The 23,686-nt window shown below is 34.4% G+C and overlaps 1 protein-coding gene across 1 annotated transcript in view; it reads left to right on the top strand.

Moving 5' to 3' along the window:
* ptgir (prostaglandin I2 receptor) overlaps nucleotides 1–23,686 on the top strand; it is a 71,588-nt gene that overhangs the window by 554 nt on the left and 47,348 nt on the right. Inside the window, exon 2 of the mRNA XM_056473814.1 lies at nucleotides 2,551–3,476. Coding sequence (XP_056329789.1) covers nucleotides 2,652–3,476 — 825 coding nt within the window. The 5' untranslated portion in view covers nucleotides 2,551–2,651. The remainder of the gene's footprint in view (nucleotides 1–2,550; nucleotides 3,477–23,686) is intronic.

Raw genomic sequence — 23,686 nt, 5'->3', positions numbered from 1 at the left:
TGTTTCAGAGTGTGTAAGAGTTTGGTTTGTTCCTCTTTCGCTTTTTAACTTTTGCCTCTATTTGCTTCTTACGTTTGCAAAAAAACTGACCGTTTTCTTTAACAGTTCACGATTAATAAAACAAATATAGGCAAATGTAAGGCATCTATATAGTTTCTTGCATAGAAATTATTCATATATATATATATATATATATATATATATATATATATATATATATATATATATATATATATATATATATATATATATATATATATATATATATGTTAGAAATTTTAATGTCTAAAACATTGTGTACATACATAAATTTTTATCAAGCTTATGTGTCTGTTCATTTTAATGTTTTAATGTATTTATTATTTGTTTCTTAATTCGTTTGCGTGTTTGTTTGATTACATACTTATTTTAATCACATTCATTTATTCATTAACATTTATCTTATTTTATGCTATCTCCACTGCTATTTCGACTGCTGACGTGTTTGATTGCATTATATTATGAAATAACACTTCAAATTTGCATATTTGACTATGCAAAATTTTGGCTAATAATAAATTGTCCTTTATAAGATTTGCCAGTAACGGCCAAAAGTGATATCTCATAATATATAATATGATATCTTATTATATGATATATAAAAGGGATCATTATTTTTTTTCTTAATTTTAGTCTTCTTTGTTAGTGTATGGCAAAGGTCTTTTCAAGCATCAAAAGTATTATCGCTGTAAGTGTAACGCAGCTTTTGTCATGCAGTAGAATGTGTGCTTTTCATTATATTTATCTTAGCATAAAAATGCTGTCATAATATAATTTTTTTTTTTACCATGAATTAGAGAAGAAACCTGTTCTAAAATGTCATTCAGAGTAACATACTGAACACATTAAATAAAATAAAAAAATATATACACCAAAAAGAGATAATAATTAGTAAGTTGTTTAATTTCAGATTTGCATTTTATGTAGCGAATGTGTGAAAGGTAACTAGACAATAGGGCTGCACTTTGCGAGTGTGATTTGATTTGCAATTTAATTTTGTAGTCAAGCTTCAGCTCAATAATCTGTATTGTAGCTTCTTACTGCTAAAATGTAGTGTGTTTTTTAAAAAGAAACATATTAGTATAAAGAAATATATTAACTTACTCCAACGCTTATTCAAATATGTTTTTAAATTTTGATTTTTCTCTAGAGCAAACAGTAAGCGCACATAAAATTACCTTACCTTTCTGCAAACAAGTTCTACTGAAATCAGGGAGATAATGTAGCTTATTATACAAAAAAAAAAAATATATATATATATATATATATAATAATTATAAAATTACAGAACAGATTGAAAAGTTCTGATTGGGCAGAACGAAAGTATGCTCACTCAGTTGGCTAGTAAGACTATCACACACAGATGGACGTCACGCATTCGCTCTGAGCGAAGGAAAATAAATTCGGCTGAAATAAAAGCAGTTTTAAGTTTTTTATGAACCATTTTAAGGTCATAATTATAAGCCCCTTTAAGCTGTGTATTTTTTTTGATAGTCTACAGAACAAACCATCATTATACAATAACTTGCCTAATTACCCTAACCTGCCTAGTTAACCTAATTAACCTAGTTAAGCCTTTAAATGTCACTTTAAGCTGTACAGAAGTGTCTTGAAAAATATCTAGTCAAATATTATTTACTGTCATCATGGCAAAAATAAAATAAATCTTTTATTAGAAATGAGTTATTGAAACTATTATGTTTAGAAATGTGTTGAAAAAAATCTCTCCGTTAAACAGAAATTGGGGGAAAAAATAAACAGGGGGCTAATAATTTCAACTTCAACTATTTCAAGGAATAGTTTACACAAAAATGCTAATATATTCACACTTCACTTGTTCCAAATTAGTTTAAATTCCCTTATTTCTGTTGAACACAAATAAGTTATTTTGAAAAATGTTGGAAACTTTTTTGAAAACCATTTATCTCCATAGTAGATAAAAAGGAGCGGAAGTCAATGTTTACTGGTTTTCAACATTCTTTAAAATAATGTGTAGAATCTGTTTCTAACAGAAGAAATTTAATTCAAACGAGTTTTGAACAGGTGAAGTATGGGTAAATTAACTATTCCTTTAACTCCTATCCCTGCTTTTTTTCTTGTGCTTATTTTATTATTGAGAGAAAAGTATGCAACACATATTTACATATTCATCTAGATGTCACTCTCAGCAGTGTAAACTGCATTTCCGACTTTTTTTAATGCCTAGTTTACCCTCACTTTTTACCCACCTTACAACATTTTGTAGACATATTCAGTCACCTAAATAGTACATCTCATCTTTACCCCATGCCTATTTGTCTTAATTCTTTCAATTGTTCTCTAGAAGGTGTTTTTACATTGCCATTTCCACTTGTTTTAAGAAAACTGACCTTATACTGTGCCCCATCTTCCTCTTTCAACAGGAATTACATCAGCACTGACAAAAAGTCAACAGTTTCATGGGCTGTTAAATAAGCAAATCTGGGTGGGACGGACATAAAAATTCTAAAGAAATACTTTCTATTTTCACAGATTCTCAAAGAAAACAAACTGCAAGACTTCCATAATAGACCAATCGCTGTTGCCTGATCCCTGCGTCTAGGCTCAGGGTTCAAAGGCAAAGCCGCCCCAACATGCTTTCCAACCAGTCATGCGAGAACATCACCAGCATCGAGGAGAATGGGAATCCGGTGCCGAGCACTGTGATGTTCATCGCTGGAGTGGTCGGCAACCTAACTGCTCTAGCTATCCTGGGAGTCCATCAGAAAGAGCGTCGCACCAAGTCTTCGGTCTTCTGTATCCTTGTCACAGGCTTGGCTCTGACGGACCTGCTGGGAACATGTTTACTCAGTCCTCCGGTTTTCATCTGCTATGCCTACAGAACATCACTGGTGGGTCTGACTGGAGATCAGAGGCTCTGTGGACTCTTCGCCTTCGCCATGACCTTCTTTGGTTTGGCCTCTCAGCTCATCCTATGTGCTATGGCAGTAGAGCGATGTCTCGCCATCAGCCACCCATACTTCTACTCCAAACATGTGCGGCGAAGCTTTGCTAAAATCATCCTCTTTCTCATCTATCTCTTTACCTTCATGTTCTGCTTGATGCCTTTCTTCGGGTATGGCCGGCACAAGCAGTACTGTCCTGGGACGTGGTGTTTCATCAAGATGGAGGCAGTAGGAGAGGGCGATGATGAGGAGAGAAGAACGTTAGCCTTCTCGCTGTCCTACGCCGTGCTCATGGCACTGCTCATCGCCATTGTGTTCATGTGCAATGGTTCAGTCATCGTGAGCTTGTGTCGGATGCACCGGAGCCAGCTTACACGTCGGGGCTCAGTGGTGTCGGCTGGACGCAAGAGAAGGCTGAGCACCTGGTTTGGACAGGGAGAGGAGGAGATGGACCATTTAGTGCTGCTGGCATCCATGACCTTCATCTTCGTCATTTGCTCCTTGCCGCTGACTGTGAGTATGGGACACTTTCTATTGATTTGCAGTGCTAGTGTTGTAGGCAACCATTACATTTGCCCATTTAATGATGGTATAAAGCAGTGTTTCTCAACCACTCTCCTGGAGGACCACCAGCTCTGCACATTTCCATGTGTCTTTAACCAAACACAACTGATTCAGATCATCAGCTCAATTGCAGAGACTGAAAGACCTGACAATGACAGACAAAAAGAAACATCCAAAACATGCAGTGCTTGTTTGTCCTCCAGGAACGTGGTTGGGAAACACTGGTATAAAGAACATATAGAAATGATTTTTCAGTCTCTTTATTAGAATACATCCAGAAAATACTGGTTAAGGTTGATTTTTTTAGGGTCTAATTATTTAAGACATGTGAAAGAGAGAGTTGTTGAGATATGAGCCTTTACTGAAACATGAAGGAGGCTCTGTACTGGTTTGAGCTGCATTTCTGCAAGTGATGTTGGTATGAATTTGTGGAATTTTGAATGCTGAAAAGTACAGACATGTTTTAATCGACTTTACTATTCCCTCTGCAAAGCACCTAATCGGTAATGGTAATGAAATCATATTTGGGGAAAAAATTGTTGATGACAAACATTTATGAAATGAAATATCCAGAGTCCAGACCCTAATATTGAGGCAGTATGGGATGACCAGTACAGAGAGAGAAAGGTATGACTTTCTTAATCTAAAGAACAACTCAGGGAAGGGCTGAAACAGGCCTGGTATTACATACAGTAGCACATAATTTTTTCCACAAAAGAGTTTAAACCATGTTTGGTACCAAGGAAGGCCAAATTAAACACTTTACCTTAAAGTAATTTGTTTGGAAACCTCTTTTTTCACAATTTGTGTGCAAATTTACGTATTTTATCTCAATAAAGACACTGAAAATTTAAATATATAAATATAGTACAGTCAAAAGCTGGTGGTGGCAATACAGTATATTACTCTGTCAAAGTTTAGAAGCAATCTTAAAGTTTTCATATTATCGATTTTTAAAATATGGTCATTCATGCAGTTCTAAGTGAATGAAAACATCCAGTTAAGTTTTAAATCTGAAAGTGTACCATGTATAAAGTGTCTGACTCTCAAAATGAAATATATACTCAGAGTTGTTTCAACAAGTCACTTTTGAAATGGATCTTTAGCCATTTTGGTGATCTTCAGACTGCAGGGCTTTATCATTACATTCCTGCATTGGGCTCACATGCAGTATATACTGTACGTTGGCTACTTGTTTCAACACTTGAGGCGTAATCCAATAATGTTGATGGGGATTCTGTTTCCAATGTGTGCTGCACACAGTAGACCAGGGATGGACAAACTCGGTCCTGGAGGACCGGTGCAGAGTTTAGCTCCAACCATAATCAAACTATAACTTAACTAATTTATAGCATTTTTGGTGATCTTGAAGACACAGATTAGCATGTTTTGGTGTGTTTGATTAGTAGAAAAAAACTCCTAGACCAAGCTTGACCATCCCTGCAGCAGATCAACCATGACAGACTGGGTCATCGGACTAACCACCGCAAATTAGCATCACGCAAAGGAAGGTTTTTTGACAAAAATATATAACTAAACAAATCATTTAGGAGTTGTTACCATAATTAGGTAAAATACATGCTTATAAAAAGGGTTGTTTGTCCTTGCATGCATTTTAGCCTGTTGTTGTGGACTTCCAGAACCATAATATGAACCCTTTAAAATCTATAATAGGCACTTTTTAATTACTGCAAATGAACTTAATCCATTAAGTCCTCTAAGCTTATTTGAAACAGCAGGTATGTGTTGTAGCAGGGTTGGAACTAGACCCAAAAGTACTGACCCTCCAGGAAACCTGATGGTGAAAACCATGACAATGAAAACCTGAGGTCCTACCAAAGACCCAGGTGGGTTCAGGTCCTAATCTTTGATGAGTGTCTACACAAATCTACACAACGTCATTTATACATTCTCAGTTTTTCAATCTAGCACCTGCAATCCTGGTGTCCTGCCTATTTCAGTTCCAACTTGCTCCAAAAGCAGCAGTGTTTAAATCACTGTGAACACGTTGACTATCTTGTTCAGGTGTGTTTGGGATGGTGCTAAAACAGTTTTAAGACTTCTGCTCTATAGTTCAGATCTAAATTTCTATTTTCTTTGGATGAGGATCAGGATTAGTGGTGAGACTTGTTTCAGTTATGCTTTTGTTTTTTTTGTTTTTGTTGTTTTTACTAACATTCTCATCTTTAGGGCCCTGATGCACACCCTGACACAGCGACTAATAGCAGCATATATTAACATATAGTATGTTCAGTTCTTACAATTCTTTATTCAAAACGAGAAACTTAAAACAACAGACCATAAACAAAGTAGCGCTTGCTGCTTACTATATTGATTAATGTGACTCATCGTTTACTCCAGACATTCTATGTTATGTCAAAATTTGCTAAGAGAGAAAGTGGAAATCGAAGCAAAAAGCCATAAACAAATTGGTACTTGCTTACTAGTTTGAATATGAATAATGTTGATCATTTTCTTGTGATTGTCATGGTAGGAATTTTATTTCAGCAGGTAAATTTTTCTTCTTCAATTCAGTTCATCTTTATTTCTATAGCACTTTTTAGCTTTTTAGTAAGGGACCAAGAACTGAGCCTCGTGGTATCCCACAGTGTACTTTTGATCGGTATGCCTCTTCATTAAATGACACAAAATGATGACGTTCAGATTGATAAGACCTGAACCAAGTCAATACAGTTGCTAGTAAATGTGCATTCCCACCAAGTGTCACCAAGTGTCACTTGTTTAAAGTTTGCTTGTTTAAAGAGGCAAAGATCACTTGTTTGCAGCATAGCAGCAAATCACTTACATTCCCACATAAACAAACGTGCTTTCTAGTGTGAAAATGTTGCATGCCTTTTACCAAATTCATTTAACCATGGAAGATCAAGTTGTTGCGTGTGGTGTGGCTTTGATCCACTTATTCAGTATGTCCATATGTCTGAAATATTCTGAACCAGCAAAACTGTTTTGTACTGTCATTATAGTTAGCATAAGATTCTCGCTTTAAAGAAAAACATATCTAATATTAATGCACATCAGTAACTCGCCAGTAACTTTCTTATTTATGTCTGTGTAAGAAACAAGCATAAATAACTGAAAATCTGGCGACCGCAATATTCAAACCCTGTGGTTGGAATTTAAAGTTCACAGGAAAGTGTTCTATGGAATCGTTTCCATCATATCAAGCTCATTACCATAAAGTTGACATAATTTAAACTCTCCTAGACATCCACACCAGCGAAGACATGCTGTGCCGCTTATTGCTGAATGACTTCCAGGTACTTTGGCGCTCTTGCTGCCTTCGGTGTCGAACACACAGTAATACCAATACAATTTTCAAGCCTATCAAGGAGAATGTTAAGATCAATAGTATCAAATGCCGCACTGAGGTCCTACAACTATAAGGTCCCATTTACACTGCCAGTTAAATGTGACCCAATTCCGCTTTTTGCTCATATGTGACATAGATTGGCTCTGTTCTATGAATGTGTAAACACGAAAAAAAATGCATGCATTCAGATATTCAAAGATTGGTTTCAGGCCTCCTTGATATGTGGAAATAAATAACAAATAAATTGCATATGTGACAATGTGACTACCATGTAAACAGCCAGATCTGATTTTTTTGAGGCATTCTGTTTTATACGTCATTAAACTTGCGACAGTGTGGTGCTTCTCTGTGGTTTAATGACATAGTAGAAAGAGCGTGTGTGGAGACGCCGACGCGGTAAACAATAACAACAGATGAAACATGGAGGAGGAAAGTGGTCAGTCGCCACAATTTGCTCCCACCAGACCTGAGATTTCTCTCGTACCCGCAAATTCTTCTGAATGGTGGAGGACACCATATGTAAACCATAGGCGTGAGCTGCGATGATGGCCCTTTCCCTCCTCCTTTGCCTCAAAATGCAGATGCTAGAACCCACCTTTATGCATGCATGACGTCATAACTTGTATAGCAAATGTAAACATATATCGGATATGGGTCAGAATTAAAAGAACGTGTAAACAGACAGGCAAAAAAATCAGATATTAGGCAACAATCAGAATTGGGCGTGAAGATCTGACAGTGATCTGACAGGGCCTAAGAGAGAAATACAACCACAATCGGAAGATAAGAGCAGGTCATTTGTAACTATCAGATGCTCTAAATATAGATTGGAATTTCTCACAAATATTGCTTCTTTGTAACAAGTAACATACTTGAGTAGACACAACTTTTCTAGTATTTTCTTTTGCAGTCTCAAAAGTATTTTAGTAAACCTCTATGTACTGAGGCTTTACCATTCTCAGATAACTGTGACTGGCCAATAGTTGGCGATATTGAGTCTTAAAGCTTTTATGTCAAAAACAGCAGAAGAAAATTTTAAGCATTCTTATTAAACTCTTTTTTTTCTGATTTTGAAACACAGCAGTATGGTAAAACACAACAGGAGCTCATTAAATTAAGCTTTTTTTTAAAACTTTGCACCTGTTGGTTTGCAAAATGCAATAGTCAGTTATAATGAATTAAATATTATTCAGCTTTCTGTATTATAAACACATACATATATATATATATATATATATATATATATATATATATATATATATATATATATATATATATATATATTTTTTTTTTTTTATATATATATATATTTATATATATATATATATATATATATATATATATATATATATATATATATATATATATATATATATATATATTTATTTATATATATATTCAAGTATTATTTATTACTCACATACATTACTGTCCTTTAATACTTTAATACAAGGAGTAAGATATATGAACTCTACCTTTAATTTGACCTGCTCAAAGAAAACCTCTTTTTGAATGTTTTAGACATAACTCCAATACATGCACAGAAGACAGCATGAGCATTTATAGCAATAAACTAAAGTAAATATTAATCAGCTTGCTTTTTGAACGCTGTTAAGCGAGTTCTTACATTCCTAAGATTGGTCATTGTCTTCACCCGCTCAACAGAAAGAGCTGCGCTTGGCTTTAAAAATGAAAGCGCTGTTCACTAATGAGTTATGCGGGAAGAACAGCCATGGTTACAGCCTAAATGTGCATCATACGCGGTTATCACAGGTAATCCATGATAGACGCGGTGGAAAAAACTCGCACCACACACACGCTCGTGCCTGGATCCACTTTAACAGCCGAGAGGAGAGGAAAAGTTACCTCACGAACACCCCAGCGGGTCAAATGTTCAAAGTGAGAGAGAGAGAGGCAGAGATGGATTTTTACAGCATTTATCCCAAGTAGTGAAATAGCGGCTCATGCTGTACCTTCTTCAGTGTCAGTGAAAGACTGTCCAGCAAACTCACAAGCAGTGAATTTTGCACAATTATCTGCTTTTTAAGCAGTGGAAGCGTTTTATTTGCTGTGCCTCGCCTTTTGATTACCGGTTATGATCTATTACTGAACCGATCCGATTACTGAACTGTCCCCAAGGAAACGCACCAAAGAAACGGTTAATTTTGACACCCCTAATATATATATATATATATATATATATATATATATATATATATATATATATATATATATATATATATATATATTTTTTTTTTTATATTTTATTATATATATATTTTATATATATATATATATATATATATATATATATATATATATATATATATATATATATATATATATATATATATAATTTATTTTACCAAATCATGGGTTTTCCAAATTTCGAATATTTAATTTTGACTTTTTAATTTTTAAACAATCTTTGAATCAAAAGGAGATACAGTGTTTTAAAGGGCACCTAGGATGAAAATCATCTGCTGTTTGGACAGAACTGTGTGAAGGTATAGTGTGTCCATAGTCATACCCAAGTGATATAAACACAGTAAGTCTCTTTTTTAATTTTGTAAAAGTAAAAATTTGTCAAAAAAACAAATAGTGGAGTAAAGTATGGATACCAGAAACATCTACTTAAGTACAGTAACGAAGTATTTGTACCTCATTACTTCTCATCTACGGTAAAGTTAGATGCGCACGCTATGTGTGTGCCTGTGTGTGTGTGCCTGCGTGAACTTGGTAATGACACTGTGTGTGACTCATCATTGCAACTCCACAACAAATACATCAAATAATAATTGGGAAAGTTCCTACTGTAGTATTTCTCACAAACGTTAAGTAAGATCTGTTTCCTTCATGTCTGTCACTGTGCTGTTTATCTGACATAGTTGGAGATTGAGGCACACTCTAAAAGGCATGTAGGAACGGTGGGTGGGGAAAGCTAGTATTAAAGGCACAGGCAACAAAAACAGCGTCATAGTGTTAAGAACAGAAAATCCAAACTTCTGAAAGCTATAATAAATAATCTGATGGGTGTTTTGAGTGAAAACTTTACAGACACATTCTGGAGACACAAAAGACTTATCTTAAATCTTGAAAAATGGGTAAAATAGGTGCCCTTTAAGACTAACCATCAGCACAAAACCACATTTATTATTATCCTTCTGTTTTCAAAATGCACTTTTCAAATCTATCAGTGACTCACTTAGCTGTTTTTGGCTTCTAGTTGGTTTTGTTATCTTCCCATTGAAATCAACTCAACCAGACGGAGGATTGTACTGGTAGTCGTTGCATTATTTCACTACTGATTTGCATAAAATTTGCAAAAAATTGAGCTTCGCTATAAATCAACAACTCACTGAAAAGTACATCCGGTGTCCTTGTTACAACAAATCCCTGTCCCAAATCCCTGTGAATGTTTCTTAACGCTTTCCCAGCCTTTGTCATCATTTCAGTCATCTGTGGTGGGCTGGAAAAAGCCATATTCACTGTAATAGCTATGAAAACAGATCATCATTGCAATTTGGTGGCAAATTACTCACAGTTGTTTACAGTCAAAAAGGCCTCCAAGTTCAGGATCTCTGTAAGAAACCAAATATTTAGCCTTTCAGTTGCCTCCTGCTAACACATGCAAATACTTTATTCGCCTGCATGACTAAACAACAAGGCTGCGTTTTACGAATCAGCCATGTGTGGGGAAAACCAGCACATATTTACCTACTTCAACCCATTCAGAGAGCTGTAGGTCAGGTTTAGTTGTCATTTTGGACTTGCGTGTGGCGTTCACTGGGTGTGTATGTGCTGCGGGGGAGCTGGAACAGGTATTACGCAACAAAGGCTATTATTTTTGAGTAATCCCAAATGCAGTTGGTGTGTTATTTAACCACTTTGTCAGCGTTAGCTTTTAATTTAGAGGCACGTTACAAACTTGACAACCTTGGAAGACTGGATTAGACTAGCCCAGTTTTTCATCAACACGTTTAAAACTGATTGTACAGTAAGTGTAGTGGGGGATTCTAAACTAAGATGTTTTAGGAGCACAGTCAAATGTTTATGAGCACATACAGTTGAAGTCATAATTTTTAGCCCCCCTTTGAATTTTTGTTTCTTTTTTGAATATTTTCCAAATGATGTTTAACAGAGCAAGGAAATTTTTTACAGTGTGCCTGATAATATTTCTTCTTCCGGAAAAATCTTATTTGTTTTATTTCGGCTAGAATAAAAGTAGTTATTAATTTTTTAAACACCATTTTAAGGTCAAAATTATTAGCCCCTTTAAGCTATATATTTTTTCTATAGTCTACAGAACAAACCATCATTATACAATAACTTTCCTAATTACTCTAACCTGCCTAGTTGACCTAATTAACCTAGTTAAGCCTTTAAATGTCACTTTAAGCTATACAGAAGTGTCTTGAAAAATATCTAGTAAAATAATATTTACTGTCATCATGTTACAGATAAAATAAATCAGTTATTAGAAATGAGTTATTAATACTATTATGTTTAGAAATGTGTTGGAAAAATCTTCTCTCCGTTTAACAGAAATTGGGGGAAAAAATAAACAGGGGGCTAATAATTTAGACTTTTTTCAAAAATAATTTTCATAGTAAGGTAGACCTGTCACAATAATCAATATATTGATCGTACAATACTTAGAGATGACCTCAATCCTTTTTGCCATTGCAATATATATTTAAAAATTCACAAACAAATTTGAAGCGAATGACATTTACATTCTACCTCATCGGTGTCAAAGTTAATAATTGGAAATTTACCAAATAGGACATATAATAGCGTATATATATATAATAAGACATTTAACATCAAGTTATAGAATCTAAATAACCTTAAGAATGATATGTATTGTGAAGTGTATGGCTATTTGAATATTATGCTGTTACAAAATCATTATATAATCAGTGGCATAAAAATGACCTCAAAATGACAATAATATAGCTTATCACAACAATTTCTGTGACAATAGATTGCACAGCAAAAAATTCCTTATTGGCAAAATGGCATCAGTAGTAAGTCATTCTGGCCATTTAGAATAAACTATAAATCTTTGAAAGGGAGAATATTACTTTTTGGCAATTACATGTTTTTATTATTAATTGTAAACTGCATACATATGAAGTAAAGAAACAAGTTATTTAATATATACAGTTGAAGTCAGAATTGTTAGCCCCCCTGAATTATTATTTAAGGGAGAAAATATTTTTTCAACACATTTCTAAACATAATAGTTTTAGTAACTCATTTCTAATAACTGATTTATTTTATCTTTGCCATGATGACAGTAAATAATATCTGACTAGATATTCACTTAAAGTGACATTTAAAGGCTTAACTAGGTTAATTAGGTTAACTAAGCAGGTTAGGGTAATTAAGCAAGTTATTGTATAATGATGGTTTGTTCTGTAGACTAATTATCCCAATTATTGTTTTTATCTATTTTTAACTTCTCTTTTTTGTTTTAGAAAATAATAAACAATGAAAGTGTTTCTGCAACAAATGAAAATGTTTTGGATATAAATATTTTTTAAGAATAACAACCAAAACCTAATTCTAATATAATTGCTACATTAAAAACTTAGCCTAGTAACAATTTCAAAATCAACAATATCTAAATCACTTATAAATATCTATAAAAAACTTATAAACTTACAAAGTAAATTTATCAAACTATCAAAATAAAAACAAGTAACAATAAATTATCAATGCTATTTTTTGTGTGTGTGTGAAATGTACTCCATCTTCATGTTTTTTTTTTTTACAATGTACTTAATAAATGTGGTGAAACAAACAAAAAATAAATAAATAAAGTAGCTGTTAATTTACAAACCAGTAGGTGAGCTTTTTTATTTTTCAATTTAAGTAGAACGTTAAAGAAGATGTTTAGATGAAACCCTGGAGATTGGTGGCTCATAAAATGCAAGTCAATAGTAACCATCACTGAGTCATTTATATTCATTTGAGTTATTTACATCATCTTCTCATTTCCAATAACGTTCTACTCAAGAAAAGGTCAACATATTAAGTAGTAGAGCAAGCATGAATTAACAGTGAATTATAATTTTTTATATTAACCCCTTTAAATATACAGTCCTTTTGTTCATCTTTGTCATGACATAGCATCCATTTAGTGCTCTTCAGCACACAGTCTCTGCAGTATATTGAAAGCTGACAGATGACACTAATGGTATGCCCTTTGTCTCATGAGATGCTCTGTTTGTCGCCTGGAAATAAACACTAGATACTTTATCCAGTGCAAATAGTTTACATAACCAAACCATTGTGAATTTCTTTCCATTGCACCCGCCCCAATGTCATATATATAAGCCTTGTAACATTAAACGCTGAAGTACGTCTCTATTGAGAGCAGTACAGCTGGACATTTCCTGTTTGAGACTTTCTATGCAGAAGAAGATAAAGGAAGGAACTAATGTCGCAATACCAGAAAAGATGCGCTTCATGTAACTTGTATATTTAGCACCAGACAAGGGACATTTGTATATGGCCATATTCTGAGGAATTATATTTTTAAATATAGAGCTTGTTAAACTGCATATGTAAAATTTATTTGTCAGCAGTCGCATAAATTTTAGGAGATAGTTCAGTCTGGTTCACACTTATAAAATGTAAGACCTTAAAATGTAAGGTCTTAAAGGACTGTATTTCTTTTAAAAAGGCAAATTTAGTAACTGTCCTAGGGTTGAATAAAACAATCTAAATTACTGAGGAATAAATACATGTTAATACATAAATGTAATGCCATGACAACTACAATTTTTTTTGTTAAACATCTCCGCCAGAGTTAAACAGTTGAGTTTTAGCATTGTTGAATCCAATCAGCTGATCTCCGGGTCTGATGAGAGCACTTTTAGCCTAGCTTAGCATAGATAATTGAATCAGATTAGACCATTAGCATCTCAAAAAAAAAGTTTCAATAATTTTCCTCTTTAAAGCTTGAATGTTTGGTAGTTACATGCATAATGACATTGTGCCTGCTGCATGGTACAGCATCAACGTCACTTGATCATTACGCTGAAATGAGAAAATAATTTTTATGCTGTGTTCACACCAGACGCGGCATGCGTGGATAAATTTCGCTATACGTGCATAAATAGACGCGTGAACATTTTGATTTTACTCGCTTTATTCGAGCGTCAAATCAGCTTCATTCACACGACAAATTCACTTCACAGTAGATGCAGATTCAGATCATTGGCAGGACTTCTGTCTGCCCGGTGACTCTAGCTTCTTCGCTAAGAAGTATTTTAAAAAGTATAAGGAGAAAACTACTATGTGTAACTGCAAAAAAAATTCGGACTCAGAAATTCAGAAGTACGACTGACAAGAATAGTTGTGTTTATGTGCTTTGATTCATTTGGAGCCGTGTCCGAGTCCACCAAATCGTTTCAGAGATGCACCCAGCTCTGTGAGTTCATCAACTCCTCCAGAAATTATACCTGGATGATGGAAGCTTTCAGCGATGCTTCCTACAGAGCCGAGCCCAGTTTGATGAACTGTTGTCCTGTGTCAGCAAGAGGATTTTCCCTCAGGACACCAACAACAGGATTACGCCATAATCACACTCCTAAAGTTAGGATTTTCCAATTCAAGCGATTCGCGCGTTAAGGACATCAGTTGGGCAAAATGCTCAACTCATGCTGCTTCGTTCGTGCTGCAGGATGTCTATTTGCATCTTTGCATTGACTTAACATGTAAATCACTCATGCTTGATGCTTCGTCTGTGTCTGGTGTGAACACAGCATAAGACATATCAGCCTAGAAAATAGCAAATTCTTTTTTTCTGTTGGTCTTAGTACTCTTGTTAAAAAAGGTCATGATTTGCACTGAACTTTTTTGCGGTTGTAAGGCATCAAAAAGCATACAACGTCCTTGAGTGGGCTCAAACCACCAACCTTTCAGTTAACAGCAGGACGTGCTAACTGATTGCGGCACAGAGAAAACGCTAAAAGAAATGCCCAACTTGTGGTTCGAATCCACAACCCTAATTAAAAGTGTCGTGCTTTACCAACTAAGCTAGCCTGGCTGGTGCTTTGCTGCACTTGGGAACTGGTCACTGTTTGGTACCTTTCCAAACTTAGCGAATTTTGATGGTATTTTTAAAGCCAGATGGAATAAAAATGTAGCCAGCAATGGATCAGTGCGTGTCTTTGCAAGGCAACAAAAAGCTTACTACATTACTGGGTGGGCTCGAACAACCAACTTTTTAGTTAACAGCCAAACTCACTAACTGATTGCACCACAGGGACTGTTGGTGAGGTTGCTTTGTAACAGGGAAGTTTGTCTTAAAACGGCTGCTTGCTGCACAATTGAAAAGTGTAGTTCATTCATTCATTTTCTTTTTGGCTTAGTCTCTTTATTAATCAGGGGTCGCCACAGTGGAATGAACCGCTAACTTATCTAGAATATGTTTTACGCATCGAATGCCCTTCCAGCCGCAACCCATCACTGGGAAACACCCATACACCCTCTGTGTACACCTTGGACTGTGGGGTAAACTGGAGCACCTGGAGAAAACCAGCCTGATCTCTGGTTTGCCTCACCCTGATCCAGCCTGAAAGTAATTTACATTTTGTCAGTTTAGTGGCTAATTCGAATTTATACGAGTTGAGTCATACGAAAATGTACGATTTTAAAAAGGAGGTGTGGCACCCAACACCGCCCCTAAACCTAACCGTCATTGGGTGATGAGCAAATCGTACTAAATTGTTCGCATTAGATCGTACGAATTCATACGAATTAGCCACTAAATCTAAATGTTACGATTTGCCGTGAGATTGCGTTGGAGGAAACCTGAACATGTGGAGAACGTGCAAACCGCACCACCTGAAAAGTGAATTGTTCCTTTGAATTCATGAAGTCATGGCATTACATTTATGTATTAACTTTTTATGTATTCCTCAGTATTTTTGATATCTAAGCATGATTTTACGTTTAATTGTGATATAATATCAAGAAATTTAGTTTTCTGAGACACTGAACAAAATAAAGTGAGTTCATGATACAAACTAACACATCTATTAGTGGGGTATTAGAGTAAGGTCACGTTTTTTTCCAAGGTAAAATTCCTCCTAATAACAAACCATTAACTAAGATTTTTAGCACAATATAGTACTAATTAGCTGCTCATTAATTGTTGGCAAGGTCATTTTTGTTCAAACTTTTCTGTTTAAAGTTGTTTTTGTTAGCCAATAGTTCATTTCATTTATTCATATGCTTGCTTTATTTTGAAACATTTAACAGAAAACAAGATTTTTGTTGTATTTTGCTTCTAAATTAAATGCATCTTAATTGTTGCATTTATAGACAATTGTACTGGGAAACAAGACCAAAATACAGTCTCAGAAATAAAAGTGTCATTGTGGCAGAGCATTTTCCAAAAGACATGCGTTTGCACCTTAAAAGTCAATATAGGTGGTTTAAAGGTACAAATTAGTACAATGAATGTACATATTAGTAACTAGTACTGTAACTACTAAAAGTGTACTGGAAGAACTTTTTTTGCAGTGTGATCAGAATGATTTTGTTCATTTACAGTGCATTTCAAGCACAACTTTAGATTTTAAACTATGATTAAATTAATTTATTAATAGAACCTTATTTTAAAGTGTGACCATATATACACTACCTGACAAAAGTTGTCACCTATCCAAGTTTTAGGAACCACAAATAAAAATAACTTGACTTCTAGATGATCATTATCAGCAGTGGTATCAGAAGTGGTTTATATGAAAGGCAAAGGCCTCTAAATTATGCTTATTTTACCAAAATAAAATATGATCATGCCCTGATTTTTACTTATTTAATTAGGACAGTAAGGTCTGACTTTGCTTAGACAAAAGTCTTGTGACTTAACAGAAATAATGTACAGTATAGAATATAAAATCATGGTGCAGTGGAAAAAGAATGAACATTGTGTATGACTCCCATGAGCTTGGAGGACTGCATCCATACATCTCTGCAAATAACTTGTTAATAAAGTCATCTGGAATGGCAAAGAAAGTGTTCTTGCAGGACTCCCAAAGTTCATCAAGATTCTTTGCATTCATCTTTAATGCCTCCTTTTTCATCTTACCCCAGACATACTCAATATTGTTCATGTCTGGTGAGTGGGCTGGCCAATCTGGGAAAACCTTGACTTCCTTTGCTCTCAGGAACTTTGATGTGGAGGCTGAAGTATGAGAAGGAGTGCTATCCTGCTGAAGAATTCGCCCTGTTGATGTTGTCATCCACTCTGCATATCTCCCCCATACTGAATGTAACTCCAAACCATGATTTTTCCTTCACCAAACTTGAGTGATGTCTGTGAGAATCTTGGGTCCATGCGGGTTCCAATAGGTTTTTTTTTTTGCAGTATTGTGATGATTGGGATGCAGTTCAACAGATGATTCATCTGATAAATCTACTTCCTGCCCCTTTTCCAAATGATCAACTAGAAATCAAGATATTATTTGTTGCACTTACAACTGGGATCGACGACAAAACTTATCTCAGGTAGTGTCAAGAAGTGTATATATATATGTATATATATATATATATATATATATATATATATATATATATATATATATATATATATATATATATATATATATATATATATATATATATATATATATATATATATATAAACACTTAGAAAAGTAAAGCACCTTTCATGAGATGTTTCACAAGCTAGTTAATATTATTTAAAATATTTTTTTGCAAAAAATAGGATTTTTTATTAAACTATGAATGTTTTTGAATTATTAGTAAAGAGAAAAAATACTAGGTTACTAGAAGACAGTATTGTTTAATGTGCATCATTTCCATAGGTTGCTGTCCTGCACATGTAGGCCCTTTTTATTATTTATTCATTCATTTATTGTGTAATATAGCTAAATCATATTAACATATCCAAAAATACATACATATAACTTTATACACAATGAAGAGTGCATTTTGAGAGTCTTTAGTATTTTATAAAAGTGCGAAGGGTCAAAAAACTGGTGCTTTTACCAGTTACCTAGTTGGCATTGACCATTTGCCAAAGTCTGTGTTATCTACCACAGCATACGGAGCAGGAAATGACTTGATGCCTTTTATCAATCTGTCATCTGAACTTAATTTATTGTACAACTGCTCTGAGATGTAAGAGTTTGTTTAATAAAGATACAGTAGAAGTTAGCCTTGAATTGCAGTTGCCTCTCATCGTATTTCAGCACTTCTAATGTAATCTGTCACCTGTTTCAAGGTTTAAGCTCATATTTGTTTTTATTTTTTCACCTTTGTAGTCATCAGTCTTATTGCTTTACTGTCATTAGTCTTATTGTGTGTCACAAAGTTAAACAGACTATGTTTGCTTGAGCTTTCTTTGACCTTCTTCCTGGGAGTTTTAAGAGGCCCCAAACTTTGGTTCTGGCTGAAATAATAGTAGATTTCAGTGCACAGAGTTATTTTAATTTCCCTTCCTTTTATGACGAAAGAATCCACTTTGATTTTATGAAATGTCCGGCCACATCTGTCTTTCTTGAACTGTTTACAGATACAGCCGCTCAGAATGTGGATCCGCTCATAACAAGCGTATTGTTATGAAGGTTTTCGGGTATGACACTGGTGGGCTTATCATTAAACTTACTGTCTGATATCTTGAAATAATACAATTGAATGCATTTATTCTCTTTGAAAGGCGTATGAATTACAGTAAGACTTAAAAAACTAATAGTGGGAGGTAAAGAAAATTAATTTTGATGTCATGTTGATCTTAAAGGAATAGTCCTGGTTTCGGCAGCAGTTAAACGCAATTGGCAGCACCTGAAGCGTAATGTTGATCAGCACAAAAAAAACTGTTATTATTATCCATTTCCAATGGGAACGGCACAGTGGCTCAGTGGTTAGCATTGTCGCTTCGCAGCAAGATGGTTGCTGGTTCGAGTCGCGGCTGGGCCAGTTGGCATTTCTGTGTGAAGTTTGCATGTTCTCCCCGTGTAGGCTTTGCTTACACCGTAAAAGCCAATGTCTGCCTTTGCATTGAACTTTGAGCATATTGCATTGTTGTTTATGTTCACACATCATTATACATGAACTAAAGTTTAAAATCTGATGTTGTAGTGGACCACCCCTTTTAAAGGAAAATTGTTATTAATTACTCACCCTCATGTCATTCCAAATTCCAGAAAACTTTGTTTATCTTTTATCAATCTATGAGAATACTTTTGTGTGTACATAAAACAAAAATAATGACTTCATTCAACCGTTTCTTCCCCTCAGTGTCAGTATAATGTGCACGTTCATGAGCACAGCTTGCTACGTGAGTGTATGCAATATACTGACACTGAGGAGAAGAAACTGTTAAATAAAGTCATCATTTTAAAAAGTCATTATTTTAGAAAACTTTTTTTAGAAAACTGTAATATTTACAAATGGATGTACTATGAGCATAATATACAAGTTGAATAACTGTAGTCTATATTTCTATAGATATATAGGAATATAGTTAATAGAACTTTTATATTATGTTCATAGTACATCCATCTGTAAATATTACCCATAGTTTTCTATATTGCACCTAAACTTATACCTATATCCTGCATTTGCTGCTATTGCACTCCTGGTTAGACCTAAACTGCATTTCGTTGCCTTGTACTTGTAAATGTGTAACGACAATGAAGTTGAATCTAATCCAATCATTACTTTGGTTTTATGTGCGAGCACAAAAGTATCCTTGACAATATTCAGAGTAAAGTACTGAAGGCATATGGTTTGCTTTGAAAATATTTTCTGGACTTAGAATGTCTCTGGACCATCGCTGTCTATGGAGAATGAGGAAGCTCTCAGATTTCATCCAAAATATCTGAATTTGTTTTCTGAAGATGAAAGGTGTCAGGGCTTATGGAACAACATAAGGGTGTGTAAAATTTGGGTGAACTAACTCTTTAACGTAAAGCACTTACAGTTGGAGTCAACATTATTAGCCTTCCTGTGAATGTGTTTTTCTTTTTCAAATATTTCCCAAATGATGTTTAACAGAGCAAGGGATTTTTCACAGTATTTCCGATAATATTTTTTCTTCTGGAGAAAGTATTATTTGTTTTATTTCGGCTACAATAAAATATCAAAATTCAAAATAATGTCAAAAAATAATGTCAAAATTATTAGCCCCTTTAGGCAATATTTGATTTTGATTGTCTACAGAACAAACCATCCTTATACAATTACCCTTACCCTAACTTGCCTAAATAACCTAGTTAAGCCATTTAGATTGCACTTTAAGCTGATTACTAGTATCTTAAAAATGATCTAGTAAAATATTTACTGTCATCATGGCAAAGATAAAAGAAATCATTTAGTAAAAATTAGTTATTAAGACGATTTTGTTTAGAAATATGTTGAAAAAATCTCTCCATTAAACAGAATTTAGGGCAAAAATATACTGGGGGTGAATAATTCAGGAGGGGTAATAAACCTGGCTTCAGCTGTATAACGTGTCCAAGAGAACAACATGACCATATCCTGGCACAAAGTATCAGTTATGAAAATTGAATATGCTGCAATCAGGAAAATCAATACAAGTACACACTCAATAACAAACACTGTCGTGTTATCTAGCATACAAATGCCTAATTTGAGGGTATTTCAGGACCATTAAGGCTGTCTTCACATTTGTACTATAGCTCAGCTAGTCCTGGTTCAGTTATGATTCACTCAGTTTTAACAGAACTTACCAGACATCCAAATATTGCTGTGTCCTGGATTTATCTCTTGAATAAAGAGCTTATAAAATGTGTTAAAGAATCTAAAAAGCCCTCCAGTTAAATTATGTGATGAGAGCTAAATCACTACCGAGAACAAAACTGGCCCACACTTATTAAGTTATTCAAAATAAAGCAGAAGATAAACAAACATTCGGATACTCACAAATCCATCTGCAGTTGAATTTAAAAAAGGGCTGTACATGAGACAAAAAACTGTCACAATATGAATTAAAAAAATAATAATTAATTAAATAAATAAATAAAATAGCAGACTGGGACATATTCTTTAAGATGTTTTATATGGAGCCAGATCGGTCTCAGAAATAATACATTTACAAAATAAAATTCATACACAATTCACATTTACAAAATGTTATTCCTAACATCAAAACACAATTCGTAAATGCGCATATCTAATTCTTAAATGCACAAATCCAATTCGTAAATTCAATATGATGATAAATACACAAAACACAATGCGTAAAATTCAGAACACAATTTGTAAATTCAAAAAACAATTCATAAATGCACACCACTAATTCATGGGGAAAAACGTAGGACTTTTTTTGTAAATTTGCACATTGTGTTTTCAATTTACGAATTGGATTTTGTTAATGTGAATGTATGAGTTTAATTTAGCAAATATATTATTTTTGAGACTCATCTGGCTCCATAGTTTTGATCCACCTGATGACTGCATAAGTTTCAGATGGCGTCATTTACATTTATTCAAAGGAGCCACATTATCAGAGCAGTTTCACCTTGTTTCAATCAAAACCAAACCTACAAATTGTGAACACCCCAAAAATAGCATAGCTGTGCATTAAGGTTAGGCTGCTGGTATGCACATTGTGTAGATTGAAACATATCTAACATGGCTTAGTGAAACTTATTTATCGATTTAATGGCAATCAGCTTCATGTAGAAATATTGATTGACCTTAATTCATATTGAAACAGGTGTATTTCTTTAAGGTCAACAAAAACATTGATCTAAAAGGTTATATCTTGTGTTGTGTCTAAATGATAAAATGTATCAAAAATATTTGAAGTTTAGCTTAATACACATATTTAAACTGAATAATTATGAATTATGAATTATTTTAAAGCTTCACGTTTCTGCTTTAACATCCTCAAAAAATCCTTTTAAGCATTTCTGCTTCTACATCCTCTTTCTTGTATGGTAATGCCACACTAGTCTAAGTTTAATCTTAACTCATACTGATAGCAGAACATGATTTTGCTGTGGTTTGCAATCCTTTTGTTTTGTTGCTCTCAAACACATGTTGTTTATGCATTTAAAGTGATGGAAAACCTGAGACTGAAAGCCCCACGTTTGCTAATTACAACTCTTAAACCTTCTCTGAAGTGTGCTTGTCTTTTGATTATCTGAGCTGAAGGAAGTAATGGGCACCATGGAAGCGATGATCGATACTGTGATCAATAGCGGGATAAACTTGGAGTCTCTAGAGGAGCAGGACTGGAGAAAGTGAAGAACATTGATACTTGAGACTTGATGCAGTGACCTTTGAAGCTTATGGAGGAATGGATATCAAATTATATTAACATGTTTGTGCACACCAGTGATGGTCATATAAAACCCATGTTATCTTGCATGTTCATGAATCATAGATATTCAGTCAGGCCTAAAATAGGGTAGTAGATATATAGACCAGTAAAAATAAACTATTGATTGAAACCATTGTGGGAAAGCTGATATGAAGAAAATGTCTCCTTTGGGAAAAGGTCTAGATTTAATTGGCAAACTGATATACTGAATAACCCTTTCAAGGTTTATTTTTATTTTATTTTTCGTTTTTCTTCGGCTTAGTCCCTTTATTCATAAGGGGTCACCACAGCAGAATGAACCACCAACTTATCCAGCAAATGTTTTACACAGCGTATACTCTTCCAACTGCAACCCAGTACTGGGATTTATCCCTACATACTCATTCACACACATACATTACAGCCAATTTAGTTTATTCAATTCACCTATAGTGCATGTCTTTGGACTATACCACAGTGTCACCCTTATTTTATTTTATTTTAAAGTATGTCTTGAGGAACCTCTACTGAAAGGCCTGATATACTCGTGCCAAAAAACATTTTTTGTTCTTTGTTTAAAAGTAATATATATATATGCAATTCCAATTAGTGATATATTGTGAGCAATTAGATGAGTATGTAAAAACGTTGCAAATACAGTACAGTTTTCTAAACTTCTAAATGTGCAATATAGCTTTTTTCAGGACACTTCTACCTTTCTTACGAGTGGTTATGAGAGTTACTGTTGCCTTTCTATCAGCTGGAACCAGTCTGGCCATTCACCTCTGGCATCAACAAGGCATTTGCACCCACAGAACTGCCGCTCACTGGATATTTTCTCTTTATTGCACCATTCTCTGTGAATCCTAGAGATAGTTGTACGTGAAAATCCCAGTAGATCAGCAGTTTCTGAAATACTCCAACCAGCCCGTTTGGCACCAACAACCAAGCCACGTTCAAAGTCACTTAAATCACCTTTCTTCTTGTGTTGAAGCAGCATTGGAACTAAACTGTGCAGAACTGTGGCCCTCCGGGAGCTGGATTTGACACTTGTGTGTAATACATCCGCTTTTGTTTTGTTTTTCACAAAAATTATGATTTTGGGGCAGAATATCAACAAATACACTTATTTTTGTGTGGTTCTTTACTCAATGAAGACTTCAAAACACCTTTACAATGTGCCTGATTAAACAAACATATTTGCATCACATTAATGTCTATATAATGTTGATTACTGTTCTTTTAAGTAGATTGACAAGAACGCAAGGCCAGGTAAAAACAAGATGAAATAGGCATGCTTTAGCACCAGATTTTGCTTAAAACTATTAGCTGTGTTTAGGTTATGACACCTTCTTGTGCACATCCTCTGAAAAATGCAGGAAAACAGTAATGTATTTCAGGTTTTGAAGAAATGTAAGCTCAGTCACGTATTTCCAACGAGGCTGGCTTATGTTCAGGAGTCTTCACATTCCACAGGAAATGTTTGATTGCAGTTTTGACTATGTGTGTGAC

The sequence above is a fragment of the Danio aesculapii genome, chromosome 15 (assembly GCF_903798145.1).
Source record: "Danio aesculapii chromosome 15, fDanAes4.1, whole genome shotgun sequence".
In the NCBI taxonomy this organism is placed as follows: Eukaryota; Metazoa; Chordata; class Actinopteri; order Cypriniformes; family Danionidae; genus Danio; species Danio aesculapii.
This window is presented reverse-complemented; position numbering and strand designations above follow the sequence as displayed.